Here is a 26,869-nt window from a genome sequence, read left to right as displayed (position 1 = left end):
TAATTAGCACATAAGGAAAACAAAGATCATACAAGCACTTGAAAACATCGGAAAAATTATCATAAGCTTTATCGGCATCATCTAACAAGTACACGTCATTAAAACTTAAACCTTTAACATGTTTTCGAAATAATTCAAGGTTTTCTTCTGTATAAACTCTGCGTCTGATGCGCCACATTTTTAATGAGCCATTTTCATAAATGTTTCTTTTAACAGAAAAGGTTAGAGTTTGGGCAGTATGATCTGATAGACCTGAATCTAGTACTTTACTGCTGTGCCCATTTTTTAAATTGTGAGCAAAATTGTCTATGCATGTGTTACTAGCCAGTCTCGTAGGCTGTTTTATTTCTAGATCTAAATTATAACTAGAGAGAAAATATTCTAATTGTAACGATACACTGTTTCTTTTCAAAATATTAATATTAAGATCTCCACATATGATAATCTTCTTATTGCTATTATTAGATATATTTTTTAAAATAATGTCTAGTTTGTCGTAAAATATGTCTAAATATCTAAGACCAGGAGTTCTGTAAATGCACATAATAACTGTTTTTTCAAGAGTTAGTTCAATCGCACAGCACTCAAATATTCCACTTACAGAATGTTTAGCAATATCCAACAGTTCCTTAAATTGATGGCCCGTTTTGACCAATATGCACGCTCCACCACGATTTTTTTCACGCGCGAAACACGCACCCAGTCGATAGTTTGGCACTGTTAAAAGGTCTTCATGGCCGGCTGTTATAAAGTGTTCTGTTATGCACATCACATCAACATCAATATTTTGTGTTCTCAGATTATCAATAAAGACAGCGAGCAGATCGGATTTATTTAACAGTCCTGCGATGTTTTGATGGAATATGGTCATCTCTGAATTAATATTTTTACTCACGAAAAAATGACGACTCGTGTTCAGTATCTCTATGTTCATCTTCATCGTAATCTTCTTTGTTATATTTTTGTAGTCTCTTTATCTTCTTCGTAATGTTCTTGTTCAGTTTCTTTATCTTCTTCGTTATAGTCTTGTTCAGTTTCTTCTTCGTTATATTCTTGTTCAGTGTCTTTATGTTCTTCGTTATCATCATAGCCACCTGGGATGCAAAGTTGGTGCAAAAATATGGTTTCAGCCACATTATTAAGAATATTTTGTACTCCTGTATTCAGAAGTTTACCAGAAAAGTCGGAAAAAAGATCTAAAGTTAAATTCTCATTCGAGTCAAAGAACTGTCCATAGTTGTGGATTGCCATATCACGATTTAGGAGTGTGTTGAAAACCTCTACTCTATAGTTGTATATTGGTGCTCCGCAAACATATGTCGGCGCTGTTATAATTATATTAGTATTAGTGATTTCGTGTAGGACAGCTCTTATGGTTTCAACAATTGCTTTATAGTCTTGTGTGTCAATGAAATCCGTTTCTCCCGTCATCACTATACAGTAATCTTTTTTTGTATATCCAGATAACTTCTTGTGTATGTTTTCAAGTAAGGTAAGTATACCAGCACCAGGAGTAAGATAATGGCAGACCTCGAATCTATCGTAAAAACGTTGCCTTTTTATGTTTTGTAATAATTTCAATCGTTTGTTTTTGAACGTTTTCTAATAATTTGTTAGACCAAGTATTGAAAATGTTACAGTATGTTATATATTTGTGATCTACTCACAAAACCCTTTCATTTGGTACCCCACATGGTATGTTTAAAAGAAACTAAAAAAAAGTTTGTACTACAGACTTTATGACGCCACAGCAACTACCCCCACCACTTTCGCGCTTGTCATCTCATATATTTGTGTTCAGGGCATTACACTGAATGCATCGATACCATATTCACCCATATCCGAGACGACATGAACGAAACCTAACCTAAAACATGAAATTACGGCCCGCTATTTATTAAGCTTTTGTTTTTAGTTGAGTGTGCTCAGAGAGAGAGAGAGTTGCATGAACAAGAGATTTCCTTTGGCAGGATTGGTCCTTAGGACCCAAGGATGTATTTAAGAAGTGGAGCCACCCAGATTTTTGATGCAGGTGGGGAGTGGGGGCTTTTAAGCGTCGGCGACGTCTGATGTTAATAATAGTTTAAGTTTTAAGTTCTATGTCAAGTTTAGTATCATTTTCAAGTAAATCAAAGATGTAGACATAGATTTCATCTAAATCGGTTCAGCCGTTATTGATTCCCCATACAATCTTACACCTTCCTTTTCACTTTAAGATTTTTTTTTTAATAAAAACTATCCTATGTTCTTCCCGGGGACACAAAATATCTCTATACAAAATTTTATCTAAATCAGTTCAGCGGTTATTGAATCCCCATACAAATTTCTACCTCCCTTTTAACACCCTTAAAGGATGATTTTTGAGATTTAAAGTAGGCTATGGTATTCCCTGGAACTCAAACTATCGCTGTACCAAATTTTAACTAAATTGGTTTAGCGGTTTAAGCGTGAAGAGGAATTTAAAAAAAAGTATTTTTTTCATATTTTATGTGTTTTTACTTCGGAATGGTGTCATTATGATATCAGAAATGAATTCGGCAACCCGATTTATACGAAAACGATACCAAACTTGGCCTAGTAGCTTAAATTATATAGATATCAAGATCAAGTTGAGAGCCTTCCCCTAAAAATTTACATCAAAAATCTCGGTGGCTCCACTTCTTAAATCCATCCTTGGGTCCTAAGGACTAATCCTGCCAAAGGAAATCTCTTGTTCACGCAACGCCGTATTTTAGGCCCAGCACCATCCGCTATTTAAGATTTTTTCATATTTTTTGGACCCATGTATCAAAAGTTTAGTGTAGTAAGTTTAGCGATTACTTTCGATAATATTTACTTTATCAAAAAATGATTTTTGAAGACCCTTATTCTTGTTTTTTTTTTTATATTTTACAGTTACTATTTTACTTGTGTTGGTGTGGTGAAAAGTTTTGTGTTTCACTCGGTGGCAAAATTTGTTTAACCCTCGTGCCTTGAAACCCTCGCAACGCTCAAGATTCCATTTTTGGAATCTTTCGTTTGCTCGGGTATCAAATAAATATTAGCACGAGAGGTTAAATAACAACGGGCAAAGTTGTAAACCACTTGTAAAACAAATAACTGTTACAGGCGAGTGTGAAGGAAACTGCATTTAATAATGATGTCATCATCATCATCATCTCAGCCATAAGACGTCCACTGCTGAACATAGGCCTCCCCCTTGGACCTCCATTCGTACCGGTTGGAAGCGACCCGCATCCAGCGTCCTCCAGCGGCCTTAACAAGGTCGTCTGTCCATCTTGTGGGTGGACGTCCTACGCTGCGCTTGCTAGTCCGTGGTCTCCACTCGAGCACTTTTCGGCCCCATCGGCCATCTTCTCTACGTGCAATGTGGCCTGCCCATTGCCACTTCAGCTTACTAATCCGGTGTGCTATGTCGGTGACTTTAGTTCGGATCTCCTCATTTCTGATTCGATCACGCAGAGAAACTCCGAGCATAGCCCTCTCAATAGCTCGCTGAGCGACTTTGAGTTTTGAGATGAGGCCGACACGCTGTCGAGCAGCTGGTGTAATTTTGTCGAATAATGATGTATTAGCTGTTAGTCCGGTGGCCGGCTGCATGAAACAAACCTCATCAAAAAATAGAATATACCTACCCTGTAGAGGTACCTGACATTTAGTAGCTTCCAACGCACTTGGTCGGCCTAGGCTTAACCTGGCAGATTTTGTACAAATGGCAAAAACGTTGGACAAAAATTCATCAAAAAAAACCTCATCGAAAAATAGAATGAAACTTGTATGGTAGGATACCTGACCTTGAGGACAGTAAAAAAAAATTGGTCGGCCTCACCTTAGCCTGGCAGTTTTTGCAGTCCGACCAGATTTATTGGGTCACGTGAGAGCTACAATTTACCTCATCGAAAAATAGAATGAAACAAACGGATTATAATAGCTAAAATAAGCCTGTTGACGTATGTCTTGGTCGGCCTCACCTTAACCTGGCAGTTTTTGCAGTCCGACCAGATTTATAAAAAAATCATCAAAAATTTTTTATCGAAAAATCGTATGAAACTGGTATGGTGCGATGGCTGCCTTTGAGGACAGTAAAAAAAAAGTGGTCGGCCAAATCCTGTGTTGGCAGGTTCCTGTGTCCGACCAATTTTGTGGTACCACGTGAGAGCTACAATTTTACCTCATCGAAAAATAGAATGAAACAAACGGATTATAATAGCTAAAATAAGCCTGTTGACGTATGTCTTGGTTGGCCTCACCTTAACCTGGCAGTTTTTGCAGTCCGACCAAATTTATAAAAAAACATCAAAAATTTTTTATCGAAAAATCGTATGAAACTTGTATGGTATAATAGCTGCCTTTGAGGACAGTAAAAAAAAAGTGGTTGGCCAAATCCTGTGTTGGCAGGTTCCTGTGTCCGACCAATTTTGTGGTACCACGTGAGAGCTACAATTTACCTCATCGAAAAATAGAATGAAACAAACGGATTGTAATAGCTAAAATAAGCCTGTTGACGTATGTCTTGGTCGGCCTCACCTTAACCTGGCAGTTTTTGCAGTCCGACCAAATTTATAAAAAAATCATCAATTTTTTTGTATAGAAAAATCGTATGAAACTTGTATGGTACGATAGCTGCCTTTGAGGACAGTAAAAAAAAAGTGGTCGGCCAAATCCTGTGTTGGCAGGTTCCTGTGTCTGTCCAATTTTGTGGTACCACGTGAGAGCTACAATTTACCTCATCGAAAAATATAATGAAACAAACGGATTATAATAGCTAAAGTAAGCCTGTTGACGTATGTCTTGGTCGGCCTCACCTTAACCTGGCAGTTTTTGCAGTCCGACCAAATTTATAAAAAAATCATCAAAAATTTTTTTATCGAAAAATCCTATGAAACTTGTATGGTACGATAGCTGCCTTTGAGGACAGTAAAAAAAAAAGTGGTCGGCCAAATCCTGTGTTGGCAGGTTCCTGTGTCCGAACAATTTTGTGGTACCACGTGAGAGCTACAATTTACCTCATCGAAAAATAGAATGTAACAAACGGATTATAATACCTAAAATAAACCTGTTGACGTATGGCTTGGTCGGCCTCACCGTAGCCTGGCAGTTTTTGCAGTCCGACCAAATTTGTGGTACCACGTGACAGCTACAATTTACCTCATCGAAAATAGGATGAAAAAAAAACGGATTATAATAGCTAAAATAAACCTGTTGACGTATGGCTTGTTACGGACGGCTTTCATAAATTCAATGTGGCAGTGTGCGGCAGAATCCACTTGCATCAAATTTGATGCAACACATTGTGGCTGGACATTAAGAGATGAAATATATAAGATCAAATGGTTTGAAGGACACATAACGCCTTTGCGAGTCGAAGAAATAACAATAGATAAGTCGGAGTCTGGGGAAAGTTCGTCAGACTTCGACTCCGAAGATGATTATGATTAACAGTAATTATTAACAATAAAAGGGTTATTCCCACTAGTTACCACCAAGTTCTTATCAGTGGTAACTACTGGGAATTATTTTCCCACCTTTTACCACTGGTAACTACTGGGAAAAAAAATCCTAGTAGTTACCACCAACTCGGTTTGGTGGTACCTACTGGGAATTTTTATTCCCAGTAGTTACCACTGGTAAAGGGTGGGAATTTCTTTTCTACAAACCGAGCTTCGAAGGAGAAATGCTACAGTTGATGGAAAAAAGGCTGATTTGATGCAACGATAATCACTTAATATATGTGAGGTTATCTTGTGTATTTTATTAAAATTTTGGAAGGCTCACGTGCAGTTTTTCCTCTTATATTACAAGTGTTCGATTGAAAACTAAGCTTTGGTGTATACCTGGATCACCTGCATGTACAAGAAGGCGTTTCATATACCCCGCCCATCAGATAGGTACACAAAGTCATGATGCGTATGGAATACAGCATGTGTAGCCAAGCCATTATGCCCTAAATTATGTACTACTTCGTTAAAACTTAGCTTACCTGTGTATTTACTCTTTCCAAAATATTTATCTTCCTTAAAATGCAGCCTACACAAACGGTCTTTATCATTTGCCTTAGTTTTTGGTACTCAAAGCATTTTCTCACTGATTTATGCATATCGGGTCCTTGGGAAAAAAGGGAGATCCTATAGGTATATTTCCACAATTTGTCGCACACTATTGCAGTATTGTGGAGAAAAAAAAACATACAACCGAATTGATAACCTCCTCCTTTGGGATTTGGAAGTCGGTTAAAAAAGGAGAATGTTTACAATTTATTGGAAACAATGTATGTGATTTGACAGTGACAGCAACTCCACTATGGAGGCGCCACCTGGCGTGATAAAATGTCAGTTATGCCTCCTCATTCTATCTGTAGTGGAAAAGTAGGATATACGATTCAAAACTTGTCAAAAATCGATGAAAACCTTTTTTTTTTTGACATCTGTGAGACATCATCTCAACGTAAGTGTTACTCTGAAACCACGTCAGTAGTTCGAAAACGTTATTTAGATATTAGATAGATTTATGAATAAAATTTGAACTGAATGTTTTTTTTTTTTTTAAAGCCCTCTAAGACCTCCATGGACTCATTTACTTATGACTTTTTTCAGTTAGCATTATTAAGTTAAGTTCAAGCTGCGAAGAAACCATATTTTCAATATAGAAATTATTATTCTTTATAAATGTGGTCGGACTGCAAAAACTGCCTGGCTAAGGTGAGGCCGACCAAGACATACGTCAACAGGCTTATTTTAGCTATTATAATCCGTTTGTTTCATTCTATTATTCGATGAGGTAAATTGTAGCTCTCACGTGGTACCACAAAATTGGTCGGAGACAGGAACCTGCCAACACAGGATTTGGCCGACCACTTTTTTTTACTGTCCTCAAAGGCAGCTATTGTACCATACAAGTTTCATACGATTTTGCGATAAAAATTTTTTGATGATTTTTGTATAAATTTGGTCGGACTGCAAAAACTGCCAGGTTAAGGTGAGGCCGACCAAGACATACGTCAACAGGCTTATTTTAGCTATTATAATCCGTTTGTTTCATTCTATTTTTCGATGAGGTAAATTGTAGCTCTCACGTGGTACCACAAAATTGGTCGGACACAGGAACCTGCCAACACAGGATTTGGCCAACCACTTTTTTTTTACTGTCCTCAAAGGCAGCTATCGTACCATACAAGTTTCATACGATTTTTCGATAAAAAATTTTTGATGTTTTTTTTTTATAAATTTGGTCGGACTGCAAAAACTACCAGGTAAAGGTGAGGCCGACCAAGACATACGTCAACAGGCTTATTTTAGCTATTATAATCCGTTTGTTTCATTCTATTTTTCGATGAGGTAAAATTGTAGCTCTCACGTGGTACCACAAAATTGGTCGGACACAGAAACCTGCCAACACAGGATTTGGCCGACCACTTTTTTTTTACTGTCCTCAAAGGCAGCCATCGTACCATACCAGTTTCATACGATTTTTCGATAAAAAAAATTGATGATTTTTTTATAAATTTGGTCGGACTGCAAAAACTGCCAGGTTAAGGTGAGGCCGACCAAGACGTACGTCAACAGGCTTATTTTAGCTATTATAATCCGTTTGTTTCATTCTATTTTTCGATGAGGTAAATTGTAGCTCTCACGTGACCCACTAAATCTGGTCGGACTGCAAAAACTGCCAGGCTAAGGTGAGGCCGACCAATTTTTTTTTACTGTCCTCAAGGTCAGGTATCCTACCATACAAGTTTCATTCTATTTTTCGATGAGGTTTTTTTTGATGAATTTTTGTCCAACGTTTTTGCCATTTGTACAAAATCTGCCAGGTTAAGCCTAGGCCGACCAAGTGCGTTGGAAGCTACTAAATGTCAGGTACCTCTACAGGGTAGGTATATTCTATTTTTTGATGAGGTTTGTTTCATGCAGCCGGCCACCGGACTATGTATATTCTACCTACTACCTACGATACAAGGATCTAACTAATACGAGGAGTATTAGGGCTGACACGCCCCCTCATTATCCGCCTGTCGCACATTGTCTGCCTCTGACAACCCTGTTTCGTGCCAATCTTTTACGCTCAATTGTTTTTTTACAACGAAACGATATAGATATCTACTCGTAAGAGTTCCCTATAAAATTATTTTATTAGTAACGAGTAATTTGCAAATATTCACCAGTGGCATCAAGTAGATTTCTTATTGAATATATTGTAAATCAATTTGATAAACATAACATTTTAACACAAAATAGGTTTAAAAGTTCTTCATCTATTATAAACCAAAATGAGATTTCTTTGTTAGCACCTCTTTGTTTTTCATTAAAGTAGGTAGTAATAGTAAGTTTATCTTGAGAAGGTAAATATTTATAGGTAAAATTTAAATATTACTGCGACAAAGTTGTGAATTTTTAATAGTTCCAAGCCCGAGATACTGGTCCGTTAGGACAGCTCCACTCCGAAATATAGTTACTCGTAGCTCGAAACTTAATTTTCTCGAGAAAAATGCTTTAAAGTAATGGGTAATATACGTATGGACAAACTTATAGATTTCTTGTTTAAATGGCGGTTAATTATTTAGGTACCTACATATTTTTTCCAATGAATATAAATCGCGAAATAATCGCCTTTGCGGACACAATTTTATTATTGAGTGAATAAGAGGTAGGTAAGTACCAAAACTAATTTAAAAAAATTGCAGTTTTAGCAACCCTCACCAAGTCACCAACTGGAGGAACACGGCACAACACATAAACAGAGAATGCATGATTGGATCAAATGGCAAGGTATTAACTATGTTGAATATGTTGATATCCAGAATTTGAAAGAGTTACCTAGAAGCAATATGAAAAATATATTGTACTAGGCGGGCCCGCAGCTCCGCTCGCGTAAATGAAATAAAGAGTTCGTCTTATGTTTAGTTAAATACCGACATTATTATGTATTCAACCCTGCCATGATTTAAAACTGTGATAGGGATTTCTTATTTGTAGCCGTTATTTGGATAACTCAATTCGCAAATTTGTCAAAAAATGATGTGATTTGATAAAAGGCAAGATTGTATTTTTTCATCTACACGTATTTATTTAAAACTTGTTTCAAGATAAAATTATTATTTGTTCTTATAAGCCTAGTTGCAAAAACGTTCATTAGATTAATTTTCGCCTTAAGACGAATATGGACGACCACCGCCCTTAAATCGCCTTTTCATACAAACATAGGTAGTCTAGTTCTCTCGGTCTTGCGATAGCTCTCGCCAGTCGCCATGGCCGAGGTTGAGCAGGTCTTGAGCAACTACGTCGTTTCAGCGGTACCTAGGACGTCCACTCGGGCGTCTCCCATTTTGATGTCCCAAGTACCTGCGCTCTCTTCACGGCACGATCCTCTCCCATTCTCTCTAAGTGTCCGAGCCACCACTGAATTTAGCCGCTTTTGTCTCTCAATATTTCGCCACTATATCGGACCACATCCTTATTTCTATGGCAACAAAATTATATTACGATATTTGGCCGACTGCTGACTGTACATTTGCTTATTTTTATCAGGTCGCTCAATAACATCTGAACATGCACTTTAATCTACCTACATAACTTACTATCAACTTTGTATTTTTGGCCCATCTCAGCATTCTTAGCCCGTTCCCCGGACGAATGGCAATGTTTGCCGAAGCCGTGAAAGTCAATCTGAATAATTTTTTATCATTTATTTACATACAATATATATACAGTGGTACTACTAAACTAAATTAATAACTAGCTTAAATCTAAAATAGGCCCTTGAGGCATTGTACCAAGGATGCTGGCGGCATTTCCTCGCTGTATCGCAATGCTGATACGTTGTGCGAGGTAGCCGCCAGCTCTTCGGTCACCAGTTACGTCAACCAGACGCTTCGCGATTTCTGCGAACAACTTGTGACACGGCACTTTGCATGTATGATTCAGTTTAACGTTTTTAGGATTGTCTCGAATATAGTATAGTTTTGTTTTATGGCAAGGAAGTCATTGATGTAGCAACAAAACAAATGACAACCATTTGGCCAATTAGAAACTAATTAAATCTGATGGTGTTGCTACTTCAAATTAAATCCTAAATTGATGGAATAGTATTTATTAAATATTTAAATCAAAACTTAATTTTTAAATACAAAAAAGGTGGAAATATGTTTAGATAATTAAATATGATTTATTTCTATATGTTGGACTTACATACAAAAATTATTCCAAGAATTTCATTAGTTACTGTTATTTTGATTGTGTTATCCCAGGGACAGTTAGGTTGAGATCATTTCCTGGTTGGCTTTTGCCCTGGATGGGCATCTTTTAATTTAGAAAGTGAAGCTAAATACATCATGCTCTGGTAGTATCGATCCGAGTCTTGGTTAGGCAGCAGCCGCTGCATCCATGAGCTAGGAAGCTCATGCCGAAGTTATTTTGCCACAAACAGTAAGTAGAATATGATAATATATGGATGTCCTCAGGTGCAACTCCTTGTTGAATCTTTGTTTGACCATTTCGCTTTGTTTCCAGTCTGCTGGTAAAACAATGTGGTGGGAGGGAGTATCAGAGCTGTGAGATGAGTCCACTCTAGGAATTTCCAGCTGGTGAGAAACTTAGATCATATAATGTCTCTTAGGTTAGCAGAGCACATGCTTCTAGTTATTAATCTTGAATTGTTTCTTTCAGCTGACTGGGGTGTTTTTTCGTTTTTATGTTACTACGGATGTGAAACCAGTTCGCATATCAGAGTATGGAAGTCTGTCCATATTCCTAAAACTTCAAGTGTGTCGGGTGAGCAGTTCGCCATAAGAATTTCGCTCTTCTGCTGGGTGGAGGAGACGACATCTTCAAGCTGAGGCCTTAGGCTTTCTGTGGTGCTCCGCGGTGCAATATTGTTATGAGGTTGGTGTACGCTTTCCTTCCATCCTAGAAGCTTTTTCCAAATTTAAAGTTAGAGAATTTATTTAATCGTATGTGATGGCAAATGATAAATTAGGTACTAACAAATTTAGATAGGTCTGCTTGTAAATCATTGTAGAACCATTTTTGGCACGACCCGGCTCTATCGTCTGACATTATAGAATAAGGTGCTTAATGCTAGCTTAATAAATGATTTACTTGTAGAACAACTTCCTCAGTGTGAGAATAGAAATAAATTATGTGTCACAAAACTAACATTTCATTTTGACATCCTTTAGAAACCCCTGAATAGTTGATGGAAATAAGTGTAAGCACCTGCTTGAGTTTTTGGTTAAGATTTAGATTGGTTAATTTAGTAACCTTAATTGTCCGTGAGTTTCCTCTGGGCAAAGCCCCAGCCGGGCAAGGAAAACACCACCGTGACAATTTGGCGTCCATTAAAAGTAATTCCCTTTTGTTTAAGCTAATTATTTCCATCAAATTCAGTTTATATCATTGCCATTACATATGGATGAGAAAAGTTTTGTAATACTTACGGTTAAGTATTAATTTTGAGCTTGTGCTTTGGCTTTGCACACTTTGATACAATCCAGGTTAAGCTTTAGCTGTTTTACAGTTAGTTTTGTCCAATTTTCTGCACGAAATTCAGAATTTCTGGTGAAATCTGTAAATGAAATGCTTTGATTTTCAGTTAGTAAAATTTGTGCTGACATTTTGTCAGGAAGTTGAAAGTGTCAAACTTTTAGTACATTTTGCTACTTTTTATGCTTATGAGCTAGTCTCTAAAGACTGAGACCTAAGATAGTTTGCATTTTTGAGGATTTAAAAAGCATTTTTTTTAATTTTGTTGTATAACTTGGTTAGTTATAGACAAATATTTGGGCAGAGCTTTTATAAGTACTGCAATTGAGTTGTATGTCATTTTGTTAAGGTCAAGCTCAAGTCAATGTCAATGATTTTTTAGATCAAGTTCGAAAAGCTATTGAGCTTGTGCAGAAACTGTTAAGAAATTCGAGAAGTATTGTTTAAGTGTAAAATTTTAACTCAAAATACCTTTTAGTTTAAAAATATATTAGATATTTAACCACAGATGGATATTTTTCAGTTGTAAGAACGTAGGAAATTGTTTTTGGTAAATTGTATGAACATACAGTGTATACATACTTGATTTTGTAGGTTTTTCTAGAAAGACTTCAACTTGAAAGCTTGCAATTAGGACAAATTTTGTATAATAATTTATTTTAGTTAGTGGCTTGCTTTTTGCTTTCACTGTTATCAATAGCTTTGATACAAATTTTGTTTATATGAAATATGTAAGATACTTACACAGAGCTAAAAAGGGTTCATTGTTGTAAAAAACACATTAAATTTAGCATTGTTTATTATAAATAGTAATGATACAATAGTGCCACATCAATTTGTAAGTCTTTTGCCATCATATTTCAATATTTTGAGTTAAACTTATTATACAACGGCGGTTTCAGTACACTTTTAATGTTTAATGCCCGTTGAACTTATTTATGAAGGTAGATCCAAACAGAGGCGCTGCTGGCAGTAGTTGGAAGTTTGCAGGATTGGCGGAGAAGTGGATATGTTTGAGTGTCCGGCAGCAGCAAGGTTGATAGTCGCTGGCAAGTGACTTCTGTTGTGTTCCTGATTAGGAAATGATTTTGATTTATGAAGATATACTTCTTCAGCGCACTGCCAGTGCCTATGTTCTCATGATTTAACATTGTTTGATTTTCAAAGTTGCAAATTCCTGTAGTCCGGTGTCCAGTTATAGGCATAGCTGGATATCTATTGCTTTTATGGTGGTCTGTTGTTCAAATTTAGCACAGTTTTATAGTAATCTGTAACAATATCATTAAAATTAGAGTTGAATATACATACTAGTTTGATTAGTTTATAAAATACAGGGAACTTTACAGAGGTTTTGCGTTCAGTTTAGAGTATGAGAACGAAAGTTGACTAATTTTCTCATTATTTGGTAGGTTACCTGTGTTTATTAGTAGATTTAATTCCATTCCAAGTTCGCATTGTGACAAACTAGATATTGAAGTTCTTTAAGTATTGTTCGAAGTTGGATCACACTCGTATTTAGTTTTCCAATTTGTTGTACTTTAAAATGGCTAAAATATAGATAAATCTAGTAATAAATGATAAATGCGGCGAAAGTTTTTGTAGGTAAGGTTATAATTCGCAAAATATCTCAGTGACATTTAACTTTTTAAAAGCATAGACGCTATACCATAGAGTAAATAAATAAGTTCTACAAAGGGTGCGTTCAGAAACATGATATTTTTAGGGTCCAAACTTAAGTCGTAACGTGTCAGCGTTTAATAAACGCTCGTTTTTTTTTGAAGTTATTGAGTAACTTGGTTTATCATTACGGTTTGTTTCAATACATTCCATTTAATGATGTAACGTTACGATGATGTTTTTTAGCACCAAGTTTAAGTCAAATTGAAGTTTTTTATATGGTGCTAGGTGAAGTTTCGTTTTGGATTTTGGACATGGAGTTTGGATCGTGGCGTATTAAGGATTCGGACACAAGGGTTTTGGTAGGTTTTGGAGGTGGAGGTTTTCTCTGGACGCAAGGTCCCGGTTTTTTAGCTTTCACCTTGCCGCCAGAGTAAACGCCCTCGCTTACGCCATAACGTTTCGTTCTACGGTTGTTTCGTTTGGAGTGTTGGATATTGTGGTAAAAATATTCAATCACGACTGTATGTGCGGAACGTGGTGAGCAGCAATGTCTGTTTTCACTACTATTTTTTTGTTTTGTGTGATGAATGAAAGGGTTCTTGGAACAGTTCTCTAAATGCGTGGAGTATGAAAGGGGCGTTACAATCTAGCTCATTTTTTAAGTTTTGGAGCGATCCTTAATACGGCCAGGGGTTTTTTTTTGTGAGAAGTTTTGGGTGCTTACCACACCCGAGCGCCGTGTTGGTGCGTTGGTGTTTTGGGTCGACAGGGGTCCACACCCAGGAGATTTTGTGAGGTATGGCGGGGCGCGCACTGCATACCACGGACGTTTTGCGTTCTTTTTGTGTACTCCGATGGGTTCTTGCTCTTTTCAGGCGTCGACTTGGTACTCGCTGGTGGGTATCTTTTTGTGTACGTGTTGCCCATAAGTCCAAGCCATAGAGGCGTTGGTGAGGCACACGATTTTTTGTGTTCGCGCTGCCGATACAACGAGAAATATTTTGTAGGCGAAGATGCGACACGTGGTATCGCCGCCAATCATGCCTGGCGTGCGGTACTGTTTCAGTACTCAACCTCAATGGTTGAGATTTTTGGGCATGTTGCAACCTCAGAGTTGTGTAAGGTTTTGGTCGGTTTGTTTTGTGATCCGGAGAGTTGGGGGATAGGTTACTCTCACCAACTCGAAGGGCCTAGATGTTTTGGTATGGTTTGGTTAGTTTTGTTTAATGGAAGAGTTGGCACAGTAAGATGTGTCCAATTCAACCGTTTGTTGTTGGTTTTTTTTTGAGGATTGGTATTTTGTCTGTTTGGGTTTGTTGTGGTTGTCAACCTGAAGGGTTGAGACAATTATTGGTGTCCTCAACCCGTAGGGTGGCGACAATTTTAGGATTAGAATGGAAATTTCGGAATTACTAATTATATTTTGGTTTGGATTTTTATTTAGCTTCTCAGGTTTATGAAAGTAAACTTGGAAGTGGGAATCATTCGGATTTTTATTTTGCCCGGTCTAGCAGAGACGAATTTAGGAATGCTGATCATCAGTCCTGGCAGTTGCTGGTAAAACCAAGGAATGTTTACTGGTTAGTTAGAAATTATATTGAGGATTTTTCTGATGTGTTCGGATACCACATACATAATTTGTTAGTTTTTTAGATAGCGTTGTGTGGATTTTTTGATGTGTTCGGATACCACACACGTTAAGTTTGTATTATTTAGTGTTGCGTGGGTTCGAGAATTCGTGAATTCAAAATTTATGGTTTAGCGGTTTTGGCATGTAGTGTTGATTGATAGTTTGGTTTACTTTGACTTTTCTTTTCTGGATAGGGATCTCGAAACCTGCGGCAATCATTTTGGTTGTGTTTTTTTTTTAGGTGCTCCCATACTAGGTATGGTCGAGGTAGTTTCGTATTGTTTTGTTTGCTTTTCTTTGTGACACATGTTTTGGATTTAGGATAGTCGCTGAGGACAGCGAGCGTTTTACCCTTGGTAAAACGCAACAGCGGGGAGAGGGGTATTGTGACACGGCACTTTGCATGTATGATTCAGTTTAACGTTTTTAGGATTGTCTCGAATATAGTATAGTTTTGTTTTATGGCAAGGAAGTCATTGATGTAGCAACAAAACAAATGACAACCATTTGGCCAATTAGAAACTAATTAAATCTGATGGTGTTGCTACTTCAAATTAAATCCTAAATTGATGGAATAGTATTTATTAAATATTTAAATCAAAACTTAATTTTTAAATACAAAAAAGGTGGAAATATGTTTAGATAATTAAATATGATTTATTTATATATGTTGGACTTACATACAAAAATTATTCCAAGAATTTCATTAGTTACTGTTATTTTGATTGTGTTATCCCAGGGACAGTTAGGTTGAGATCATTTCCTGGTTGGCTTTTGCCCTGGATGGGCATCTTTTAATTTAGAAAGTGAAGCTAAATACATCATGCTCTGGTAGCATCGATCCGAGTCTTGGTTAGGCAGCAGCCGCTGCATCCATGAGCTAGGAAGCTCATGCCGAAGTTATTTTGCCACAAACAGTAAGTAGAATATGATAATATATGGATGTCCTCAGGTGCAACTCCTTGTTGAATCTTTGTTTGACCATTTCGCTTTGTTTCCAGTCTGCTGGTAAAACAATGTGGTGGGAGGGAGTATCAGAGCTGTGAGATGAGTCCACTCTAGGAATTTCCAGCTGGTGAGAAACTTAGATCATATAATGTCTCTTAGGTTAGCAGAGCACATGCTTCTAGTTATTAATCTTGAATTGTTTCTTTCAGCTGACTGGGGTGTTTTTTCGTTTTTATGTTACTACGGATGTGAAACCAGTTCGCATATCAGAGTATGGAAGTCTGTCCATATTCCTAAAACTTCAAGTGTGTCGGGTGAGCAGTTCGCCATAAGAATTTCGCTCTTCTGCTGGGTGGAGGAGACGACATCTTCAAGCTGAGGCCTTAGGCTTTCTGTGGTGCTCCGCGGTGCAATATTGTTATGAGGTTGGTGTACGCTTTCCTTCCATCCTAGAAGCTTTTTCCAAATTTAAAGTTAGAGAATTTATTTAATCGTATGTGATGGCAAATGATAAATTAGGTACTAACAAATTTAGATAGGTCTGCTTGTAAATCATTGTAGAACCATTTTTGGCACGACCCGGCTCTATCGTCTGACATTATAGAATAAGGTGCTTAATGCTAGCTTAATAAATGATTTACTTGTAGAACAACTTCCTCAGTGTGAGAATAGAAATAAATTATGTGTCACAAAACTAACATTTCATTTTGACATCCTTTAGAAACCCCTGAATAGTTGATGGAAATAAGTGTAAGCACCTGCTTGAGTTTTTGTTTAAGATTTAGATTGGTTAATTTAGTAACCTTAATTGTCCGTGAGTTTCCTCTGGGCAAAGCCCCAGCCGGGCAAGGAATACTCACCGTGACAAACTTATGCGCGCTGGGACCCCATGGACCTAGAGTTTCAACTCCAAATGGTACAAAATGGTACTCTCTACCGAGGCTCTTATATTTGTTACGTTTTAGAATTTCGGCGCTTTCCGCCGCTCCGCCCGCTTTTACAGTAGTCCGTTGGAGGTGGGACGGTGCCAGTGTGTCTACGCAGGTAGCATCCCACACTAACATCCGTCCCAGGCTCCAAGGAACTAAGGACACTCCATCGGGCCTCTTGCCATCATCTCTGATAATGCCAGTCGGCTCAAGAAGAGCAGGCACATTGATGGTGGCAAGAGACCGACGGACTATGTCATTAAGCGACGCATGTCTCGAAAAACGGCCTGCACTTTTTTGACAAGATAATCCGTGGTGTCCCAGTCGGTTCACATCCGTGCCACAAGAGCATATGTGTGGCGTACACACCGAAACCCCGAGTCGCAAACCAGTCGCCAGTCTAAGGGAGGCCGGATCCAAGAAAGTACCAGTATTGGGCGAAGGATGGGCATGTAGCCAGTAACCGGCTTCCCGGGCTCCGATCGCCAAAAGCCTCGCGCGGTCTGGACCTGTACAGTTGTTTAGGAGAGTATTGTAAGTTAAATCACAGTAAACATTATCCCAACTCCTTTGTGAATTTGGGTTGTCTGGAAATTGTTTGCCTGGGCAAGCAATTTTAAAAGCATTTTTGGCGTCCTCAAAGCCCGCGATCTCACAGTTTGTGGGCAAAGCCCTTAAGATATTTCCTATGAGACCAGACGTGCTATGAGTGGACGCCAAAAAGGCTGGGGAAGCCACACTGGAAATGTTGCGAATTCCTAAACCTCCAAACCGAATAGGGAGGGACGCTTGAGACCAGGAAGGCTCACTTAGCTGAATGTTGCTATGGGCGACAATAAATTTTGATGTTTCCAGAAAGGACAACAACGGAGCACATACGTAAATTTAGGGACAAAAAGGCAGAATTTAAGAATCACAAGAGCATAATGAGGGCTAATTTCGAGTAAGCGATCCGTGTGACTTTTGAATTTAGTTATGGAGTTAGAAATATAATCGGGAAAAGATTCTTCGAATATAGGAGAACCCAGGAGGCAAAGAGAATACTTGTCTACTGATTTGATATTGGGAGTCAGATCGTCAAATTTGGGTTGTAAGTCGGTCAAAGTACAAGAAGATTTTTGAATAAATAGTTCGCATTTACTGAAATTCAGTTCTAAACCAATATTTTCGAAACTACTCTTAATAAAAGACAAATCAGAGAGTACAGTATTCACGTCGCCTCCTAGGGTTCCGTCATCTAAGTACCACACATTGAATTTTGATTTTAAATTTTTGATAATTGGATTTATAGCCAAACTAAAAATTGCTGGCCCGAGAGGGTCACCCTGCTGACAGCCAATCTGAATAATATAACTCAAAAATAAATTTAAAACAACAAAATACAAATTGATAATAATAATATAGTAATTACTTTGATTGATAAGAATGATAAATCATATATGACATAAATCACTCGTATGGGCTCTATAGACTAAGGTTGAGGTTGGCAGCACTTTTTATTTTACTTCGTGTAAAAAAACTCAGAAATACCTGTATACCAACATGACAAACATAATTTAGTTTACTTTAACTTACGGATTATTTGGTCTAATCTGTAGCACCGCCAAACGAAAGCAACCGAGAGTTGCCGAGAAATGGCCGATGAAGATTGTTATGAAAATTTCTTTTCCTTATTGTAAATTAAATACGCATCGGAAGCGATAGTTTTTATGGTCTAGTTCTATTCCCATATGTAGATAATTGATTTGAACAGGTTTTTCTTATCATACGTGCGTCGTATTCGAGAAACGTGTCAAAAACTTTTTTAGAAATTTGTAAGGCGCCATCTCGCTTCTTCCCTCGTTTTTTATCCCGTTCTGGTTTTTCAATTTTATATATATGATGATTCAGGCGTATTTCTTTAAAAATAATGTATGGCGTACACCTAAATAAAAGTAAGTAGAGTAAGTTATACACAGTATGAGATTGATAGGTACAATTAAAACGTTGTTGTATAACAAAGATGTTGTTGGTAAATAAACACAAATTATACGAGTTATACCTACTAAGGAGGTGATGCGTTACTTAGGTAGGTACTTATAACCATTATTATAACTTGACTTTTAGAGCAGTACTTAGTTCCATCGTAAAGTAGGTATTCTTGAAATATATAGGTATGCTACGTGAAGTGCAGATAAAATACTGTTTAATAGGAAGTTGATGTTTAACAGCAGGTAAGCATTAACTAACACAGGTCATAATAATAATTAAACTTTATTCATAATTACACAGGTCAAAACTATTACTAACTTGTATTATAAATTTAAAATGTCATTATTAAGAGGTAAATAGTGTTCAGCTACTTCTTTGCGAGAGAGTAGTTAAAATACCTACAGTCGCCATGTACATCAGAGTGAGAAATAACAACTCGTGTGCGCCTAAGGAATTTACTTATTGTTTTCTAACCTACTTTGTTAGAAAATAATAAGTAAATGCTTCATTACTACTTGTTGTTGAGTCGGTAAATAAACAAAAAAAAGTTGTAATACTTAATGACCTTATGAAAACTGCGTAACTGCCATCAAATTGCATGAAAATTACTGCTCTTCATATACCTCGCATTATGAGACTCCGATGTTAGCTTTTATCGGTGTGCGTCCGGAAATATCGGCAAATCCCGGCGAAAACCGGAACAAACCAAACCCACCGGAACCGTTGTTCGTTCGTGTAGTAGCCGAGTGAATTAAATATGATGGCGTGCCAAATCGGCATGTTTGCATGTTATGTTGTTAACAAAATATATGGTTTTCATTACGAAGGTTCGTGTGGTTAGTGCTTCAGAGGAAATGTCTAGCAAGAAGCATCAATATTTTTTCAACACACTTACTCGTAACGTGGAAGTTATTGAACCGCTTTTAGCCTAATAATCTTAGATATTCAACACACGTGTTTTTTCATTATATTATAGCAGTTTTGTGTAATGTATGATAATCCGACTAAGTTAAGAAGGTAACTGATTGCTAATATAAGCATAGAAACGGAGCCTTCTTAATTTGCTTGAGTGATAAATTTTTTTTCAACCAACTATTAGGTTTTCAAAGTTCAAAGAGGTTTTATCTCGCCAAACATAATTTATAGATTAAATTCTCTCTTAAATTACATTAATAAATAAACATAACATTTTATCGAGTTGGTCTCCATTCGTCGGTTTTAAATACGAAAATATAACCGTTTTTACATTTTTATAATTGGCTGTTTGTCGATTTCGTTCGCGCCTTTGCACTTTGCCTTGCGCGCGCATTGAAATCGTGCGTAGAAAAATAAAACGCGCCAGCCATTTTCCGTATTTGTTACAAAATTGGAATAGTTTTGCATGTTTTTAGTTTAAATATTGACGAAAAAGTAATTTCAACATTTTCAAGCATTGAATAGAGTCTGTGCGGAAAGAGAAGAGTCATGGAATGTATTGGGCTCCATACTTTCTACGACTCTTCTCTTTCCGCACAACCTATGAGGAAATTGTTATGTTCCAAAATATGTATTATTTGACCAAAAAAATAGTATGCAAGAAAGAAAAAATCGTGACCTAGAACAGAAAAGTACAACTTTGATCCCTCCTAGCAGGGAAGAAAAGTGCCAGTTTGATTACTCCTAGCGGGGAAGAAAAAGCCCTTTTTCGAATAGGTGATGTAACAACCAAATTTGTCAGTAAATAAAAACAAAAAAAAATATACTCATCCTTTTCTTCTGGGTGCTAGTACTACATAGTGTAAGACAAAGATAGTATGATTCGCTCTATCTATGTTTGAAATGAGACAGTCCTTTGACAAACTATATCTTAAAGTTCGAATCGGGCCGTGTAACAATACTTAAATGACGACATCCCTCATCCTCCGAGAGATAAAACGTGTCTACAGCATGTTAACCCGCATTGGAGCGAGTCTATCTAGGCGGCACATTACCTCTGGGAGGTGGCCTAGCATACACAGGCACAGAAGGCCTGTGTTAATTCGGTATAGTTAAATACATAATATATGTTAGGCTTAGGGGCCCACATAATGGCTTTGACTTATGCCGAACCCCGTATATCGTCTATGTAGGTACCTATATATATTATTTATTTTTATGTAGGTATGTAAACCTCAGGTAAAATAAGTGTTCAGTGAACAAAGTTTTGCACGAAACACTAAAAATGTGCCGTCGCCTTTTCCTTTCTGAACCAGTTATCCATTCAACGGTTGGAAAATGCATTTTTAGTTATTTTATAGATTAATTGAATAAGTATCTACGGCAAAAACGTTGGGCGGCCCACATCATATCCATATAGGTTAATAAGAGCTAAAAATAATGAAGTGTAGTAATAAAAAATAATATGAGGTAATTTTTATCAAGCAGAAACGTGTGCGAGAAATATTTATATTAAAGGAAAAAATATATAATGTGAGGTTTCAGATATGGGAAGTTAGAAAGCTTTTGCTTTTTATTATGAACGTACACGTGTCTGAGGTACATAGTGGATCTTCTGTATGAAATGCTTTTGTAGAAATGGGCAGTAGGCGAGACGTAAATTACAACTGCGAATTGGTTTAGGCAACATTTAGGCTCGTAAATGGCGAAAATCCAACGATTGGTGACCCGGATAGACTCCGACCCGTAGGTAATAGAGAGAGGAATTCAAAATGTCGTCAAGAAGTCCTTAGCAGAATGATCAGAAAGAGTAAGTTTAGGGTAAATGGCCAAATTTACATTGTAACTGGCTTGAAAAGTAGCTACCTAAATAAGCGTAAGTTTTTAAGGTTATTAAAATGGTTCATGATCAAAACAAGATCAAAAAGATGGCTTTGAAGAGAAAATGTATCTGCTTATAGTTTTTAATCTGACACCTGATTAACCTGTAGGTGCGTCTGATGAATTGAGGAGCATAAAAAAGCATTTGGAATCGGAAAGTATTATAGTAGGTTTGATTTGTTGGTTATTTTTCCAATGTGATCTAAATCTGGTAAATCGCGGATAAAAATTTGTAAGTACATAAGTTTAATTCTAAAGTACCTACGTACTTTTATTCAATCAATATTTGTATTAAAAGTTACCGTCCCACCTAAATATATACTTTACGTTATCGAAATCACATTTAATCCAAGTCAACCAAACTTATTAAAGACGTAATCATATCACAATAATATTGCGGCACGTCAGGGGGCACGAGAAAATGAAGAAAGTTCGGTGATGAGATTGTCGCCCACATTGTCTCTTGTAGGTAGTTAGGGGCTTTTACCCGATTTTGTATGCCCGCTGATAAGGGGAACAATAGGGCTATATTATACGCTTTATTAGATTAGGCTTCCTTAAAACTCGCAAGGTGACTCCATAAAAGGGTTATAAGGATATTTCAAGCGTTAACTTAGTATTTATTATATTATGTCGTGTATAATTTCAGTGAGAAACGTAAAGGGTAAGAGAAACTAGTTCCATTTGGGTCTTCACTATATTACTCTAATGCTCAACAAAGTATAAAGGGAAACGCCGGAATCTCATTATTAAACAGTTTAAGAAATAACTTTTTCTTAGTCTCTTTAGAGAAATATTGGCTACAATTTCAAATTACACTGAGTTTTCTCATTTCGTTAATTCTTCGTGTGTAGTGTAATTGGTAAAGAATTCATTTGAATTTGAACATGTTACGATTGTTAATTAACCAAAAATTGTGTCTGGTTGAAATAATATTAATTCATTACAAGGCCGTAAGTCTTCCGTAATGGCCTCCAGAATTAGGTGCCGTAATGAAATTTAGAGGTCAGCTGATAAAATTTATTTAAGGCATAATAACTTATTCCAGGCATTTCTTTATACCGTCAACCCATTAATGCTTCTGCCGGCGCTGAAATGGTAGTATTTGGCTCCTTAGTAATCTCTGAAGAACTATAACTTTCCTTAATAACGTCGCGTTTAACAGTTGAAGTCATTTTGTATTTCTTATTATGACTCCCAGGGTATTCACAATGAGAAGAATAGATAAACTAAAAGACTGGCCAAATGCGCAGTGGACCACGTATATTGTGAACATAAATTCGAATCAATTATTTAAAAAAATGTTCACTTAAATTAATCTTATTTAAATTTTTAATTAATTTATGTTAATCGTAAAACTTATGGGTGTACCTAAGTTATTTTTAAAGCCACTACCTACGTGTTAAAGTTTCCTAGTAAAACAGCAGACGTAGTGAAACCGCTATCTGTCGGATTAATACAACTTTCAAGCTTCTTGTGTGGGTACAGAGCAATGGACACAGTCTTACCTGGTAACAGCACATGCCTCTAGCCAGGACGTATACTCGATCGAAGAGTGCGAATAGCGAGGCCGAGGGCTGGTGTATGGTGCAGATGATCGTCCTGCCCTGCCGCGAGAGCAGACGCAGCAGCACCACTAGTTGCCGGATCGATACAACATCTAGGCCTCTGTGAAAACATACCTTAATGATTATTTTTGCAACTCCTGTTTCATCTTTTAGTAATAGATAGTATACTCGTAGTATAGATAGTTCCAGATATTATCTCGATAAATGATAGTACCTTTTATTCGTTAAGTATAACAACAGTTTAAAACTATACATATAAAAAACTGTGTAATGTGGTCATCAATGTCACCATCATTGGCCTGAACATCAATAAAATGATGGTTCAAACAGCGTCCATAAGAGTGCGGCACTTCCGCATTTTAAATCCAATGCCAGAGCGGCAGCCGCGAAATATAATCAATAAAGTTTGATGAATAGGTATATTTTAAAGTTAAAAGCTGTGGCAAATTAGCTTAATCTAAAAAAATAAAAGCAGAATGTAACCGTATTTAAACAATAAAATCTCTTTCTAAGTGGACTATTTTATTTAATTACCAGAAAACGTGTTTGCTCACCACAGAGCGCTCACTGGCTGAGCGTTTGGTTTTTCATTTGCCGGGCGTGAAATTTTCATTTTATCAACAATGTATGTAAGTAGGTCAGGAGACAGCAGGAATCGTTTATTTCGATTTCAATAATTTTGTTTGTAATATTCATGATAACTGAAATTGATTTTGTTGTCGATAACTGAAGAGCGTTAATGGAAGAGCGGGGCTTCTTGTCACAGCTATATACGAGTACATACTGGGAACCTACTTTACTGCCCTGAAAGTGTTATGTTGTACTGTTTAACGACATAAATACTTTTTTTTCTTTTGACTCATTTATAAGGCTGTAGGACCTGTAGGGTTTAAACTGAAATGGGCTGCAGGTACAAATAATTTGTGATTATTTACTTTGCATAAATTCACTGTTGCACTCATAACATAAATTGAGTAACCGATTGTAAATTGAAGTATCAAGTGCTAATCTATAATTAAAATTATATACTAGTCTACTTATCCAGTAGGTATAAAATTCCCGTGTGTTTGAATGACGCTATATTGTAGGCACTTTAAAATAGTGACTTAAGTAGATATATTGTTATTAATTATTGACAATTTTTTTTTAAAGAAGACATACTGGTCCTCATAATTTTATATAGATATCAATGCAAATCCTAATCAAACCTTCAGAGTTTAGCCAAGGCGACAAGACTTTTAAGATTGCATTAAGTACATCTACCTGATCAGATAGAGGGATGCCGTAACATATTTGTTCCGAATGGATTTTCGTGATACCTTTTGCATTGTAATTGTCAAAAGATTCAATTAAAATGTTTACCTGCTACTATTTACCAATCTAAAAAACGTTTCCTTTATTTATATTTTTTTTGAGATGGGCAATAAATAACTGCTAAATTTTTTTACTGGACCTTTTGACAATACAATGCAAAAGGATCACGAAAATTCGTTCAGAATACTCGGGTAATTTTATGTCTGTTTGCAATTTTAAATCTAATGGCCCTCCAATTGGAATGTGCCTACTTTACTCCCCAATGGATGATTAGGGTAGGAACCCCTCCGAACCCATCCCCAAAGTTAGGAAATCAATAGTTACCACGAAAATATTTTTTTAATTTTTTGAGGTTATGTTCAATAAAACAACCAAAGCGTACGAAAGGGTAACCAATTTGGACTTAGAAAATTTCGTATACATATTTTTGAGCACTTTGTCCGTATACATGTTTTTGAGCACTTTGTCCGTATACATGTTTTTGACCACTGTATTTCTTTTTTGACAGCGAGTCGGGTGTGTTGTGAACGCAAGATACCTAACACTCCTCGCTTCGCTCGTCGTCGTACCTAACGGTGACTCTGGCACTGTATTTCGTTCCGTCACTTCCGTCACACGTAATTTCAAACACTTATAAAAAAAAACTACGCGTCTCCTAGACACAAATCGGGTGTCGTTTGAAAGGAGTGACCAACCCATATAAAATGCCACCCTTCCCCCCGCCCCTCCCTATAATGTGTGATTCAAATGCTAACCCAAAATTATTATTTATTTTTATAAGCCCAATTGCAAAAACGTTCATTAGATTAATTTCCGCCTTAAGACGAATATGTACGACCACCGCCCATAAATCGCATTTTCATACAAACGTAAATAGTCCCCATTTCCCTGTCTGGATATTGATATTACTTACGACGGCTACGGTGACGCAACGACCGAAAATGAGTCCTGGCTTCCGACACCAGATCACGCCATGTTTCCCGGTCTTGCGATAGCTCTCGCCAGTCGCCATGGCCGAGGTTGAGCAGATCTTGAGCAACCCTTGAGCTCCAAAATATCTGAGCATGCACTTTAACTACATTATAATTTACATTGTTCAGATATTTGTGAATACCTCGGCCGTTCCAATATATCTGATGGGGACTGTTCAGCAAGAAGAAAAAATCCTACCTGGTCGAGTCGTATCGTATTACGCGAGAAAACAGTTCCCGAATTGGTTATATCTGTAAAGTCATTAAAGTATAATTATCACACACACACACATTATTACGGGCACCATCCCTTGAACTGATATTTTTGGCCCATCTCGGCAGCCCGTTCCCCGGACGAATGGTAATGTTTGCCGAAGCCGTGAAAGTCAATCTGAATAATATAACTCAAAAAGAAATTTAAAACAATAAAATACAAATTATTAATACGATAATCATACGATAATACTAATTTGATTGATAAGTCATTTATGGCATTTAAGTCACTCGTATGGTTATAGACTAAGGTTGAGGTTGTCAGCACTTTTTATTTTACTTCGTGTAATAAAACGCCGCAATAACTGTATACCAACATGACAAACATAAACATTGGGTATGTCTGTAGCACCACATCAAATAATTTTGTCTGTACCACCACCGAAACGAAACTAACCGAGAGTTGCCGAAAATGGTCGATCATCGTAAAATGAAGATTGTTATGAAATTTTCTTTTGCTTATTGTAAATTAAATACGCATCGAAAGCGATAGTTTTTATGCTGTAGTTCTATTCTCATATTTGGATACTAGATTTAAACAGTTTTTTCTTATCATACGTGCGTCGTATTCGAGACACGTGTCAAAAACTTTTTTAGAAATTTGTAAGGCGCCATCTCGCTTCTTCGCTCGTTTTTTATCCCGTTCTGGTTTTTCGATTTTATATATATGATATTTAATAAATAAATTTCGAATTTTGGTGCAAATTTTGGAGCAGAAAAAGGTATATTTTATGGTAAATCTGTATCCATAAACACGTAGAAATAACAACAACAAGCTCCCGGTCTACATTTCCTCTTCCCAGTACGGTTAGCAAAAATGCAGTAAGCTATTCTGGCTACGTAGCTAAAATGGTTACCGTACCGCTAAGTGGCACAGGTGTGCTTTGTGCCTAACGCGTCGCATCGTTTAAGTTTTATTTTACCTAGTTACTAAGTTTAGTACTTAAGTGAGTTATAGTTATATTAGGTACTATATCATAGACGTGTTTTTACAAATTACACGTGTTAAGTATTTGTTAACTGCATGCATAAATTGCATTTGCACGATGCAAGTACTTACGTAAGTACACTCGACGTCAAAAATATGTTTACACTTTTGCACCTTACTGCCGTATTCGAACTTCAAGATATTCACAAGAGAAGACACGTACTAGATCCATTCTAGATGTACGTTATAGTTTAGATTATCAACTAGTTCTCTTTTGCAGCGCAATTCGGGCAACCAATGTCGCTTTTACGTTAGATAGAGTAAGATATCTATTAGATGTGAATTGGATCTCTAAGTCATATCCTGTGGAAATCGTTCAACAGTATCTCCAGAATCGCGCAAATGTGAAATTTGACAGGTTAGATCTTAAACATATCGTTATCG

General features: G+C 36.9%; 1 protein-coding gene across 1 annotated transcript in view; it reads right to left on the bottom strand.

Moving 5' to 3' along the window:
* Nucleotides 1–26,869, bottom strand: part of LOC134791666 (ATP-binding cassette subfamily G member 4-like) — a 154,142-nt gene that overhangs the window by 47,265 nt on the left and 80,008 nt on the right. Inside the window, exon 5 of the mRNA XM_063762753.1 lies at nt 22,880–23,039. Coding sequence (XP_063618823.1) covers nt 22,880–23,039 — 160 coding nt within the window. The remainder of the gene's footprint in view (nt 1–22,879; nt 23,040–26,869) is intronic.

The sequence above is a fragment of the Cydia splendana genome, chromosome 1 (assembly GCF_910591565.1).
Source record: "Cydia splendana chromosome 1, ilCydSple1.2, whole genome shotgun sequence".
Lineage (NCBI taxonomy): Eukaryota > Metazoa > Arthropoda > Insecta > Lepidoptera > Tortricidae > Cydia > Cydia splendana.
The sequence above is the reverse complement of the archived record's forward strand: the minus strand, read 5'-3'. Positions and strand labels throughout refer to the sequence as shown.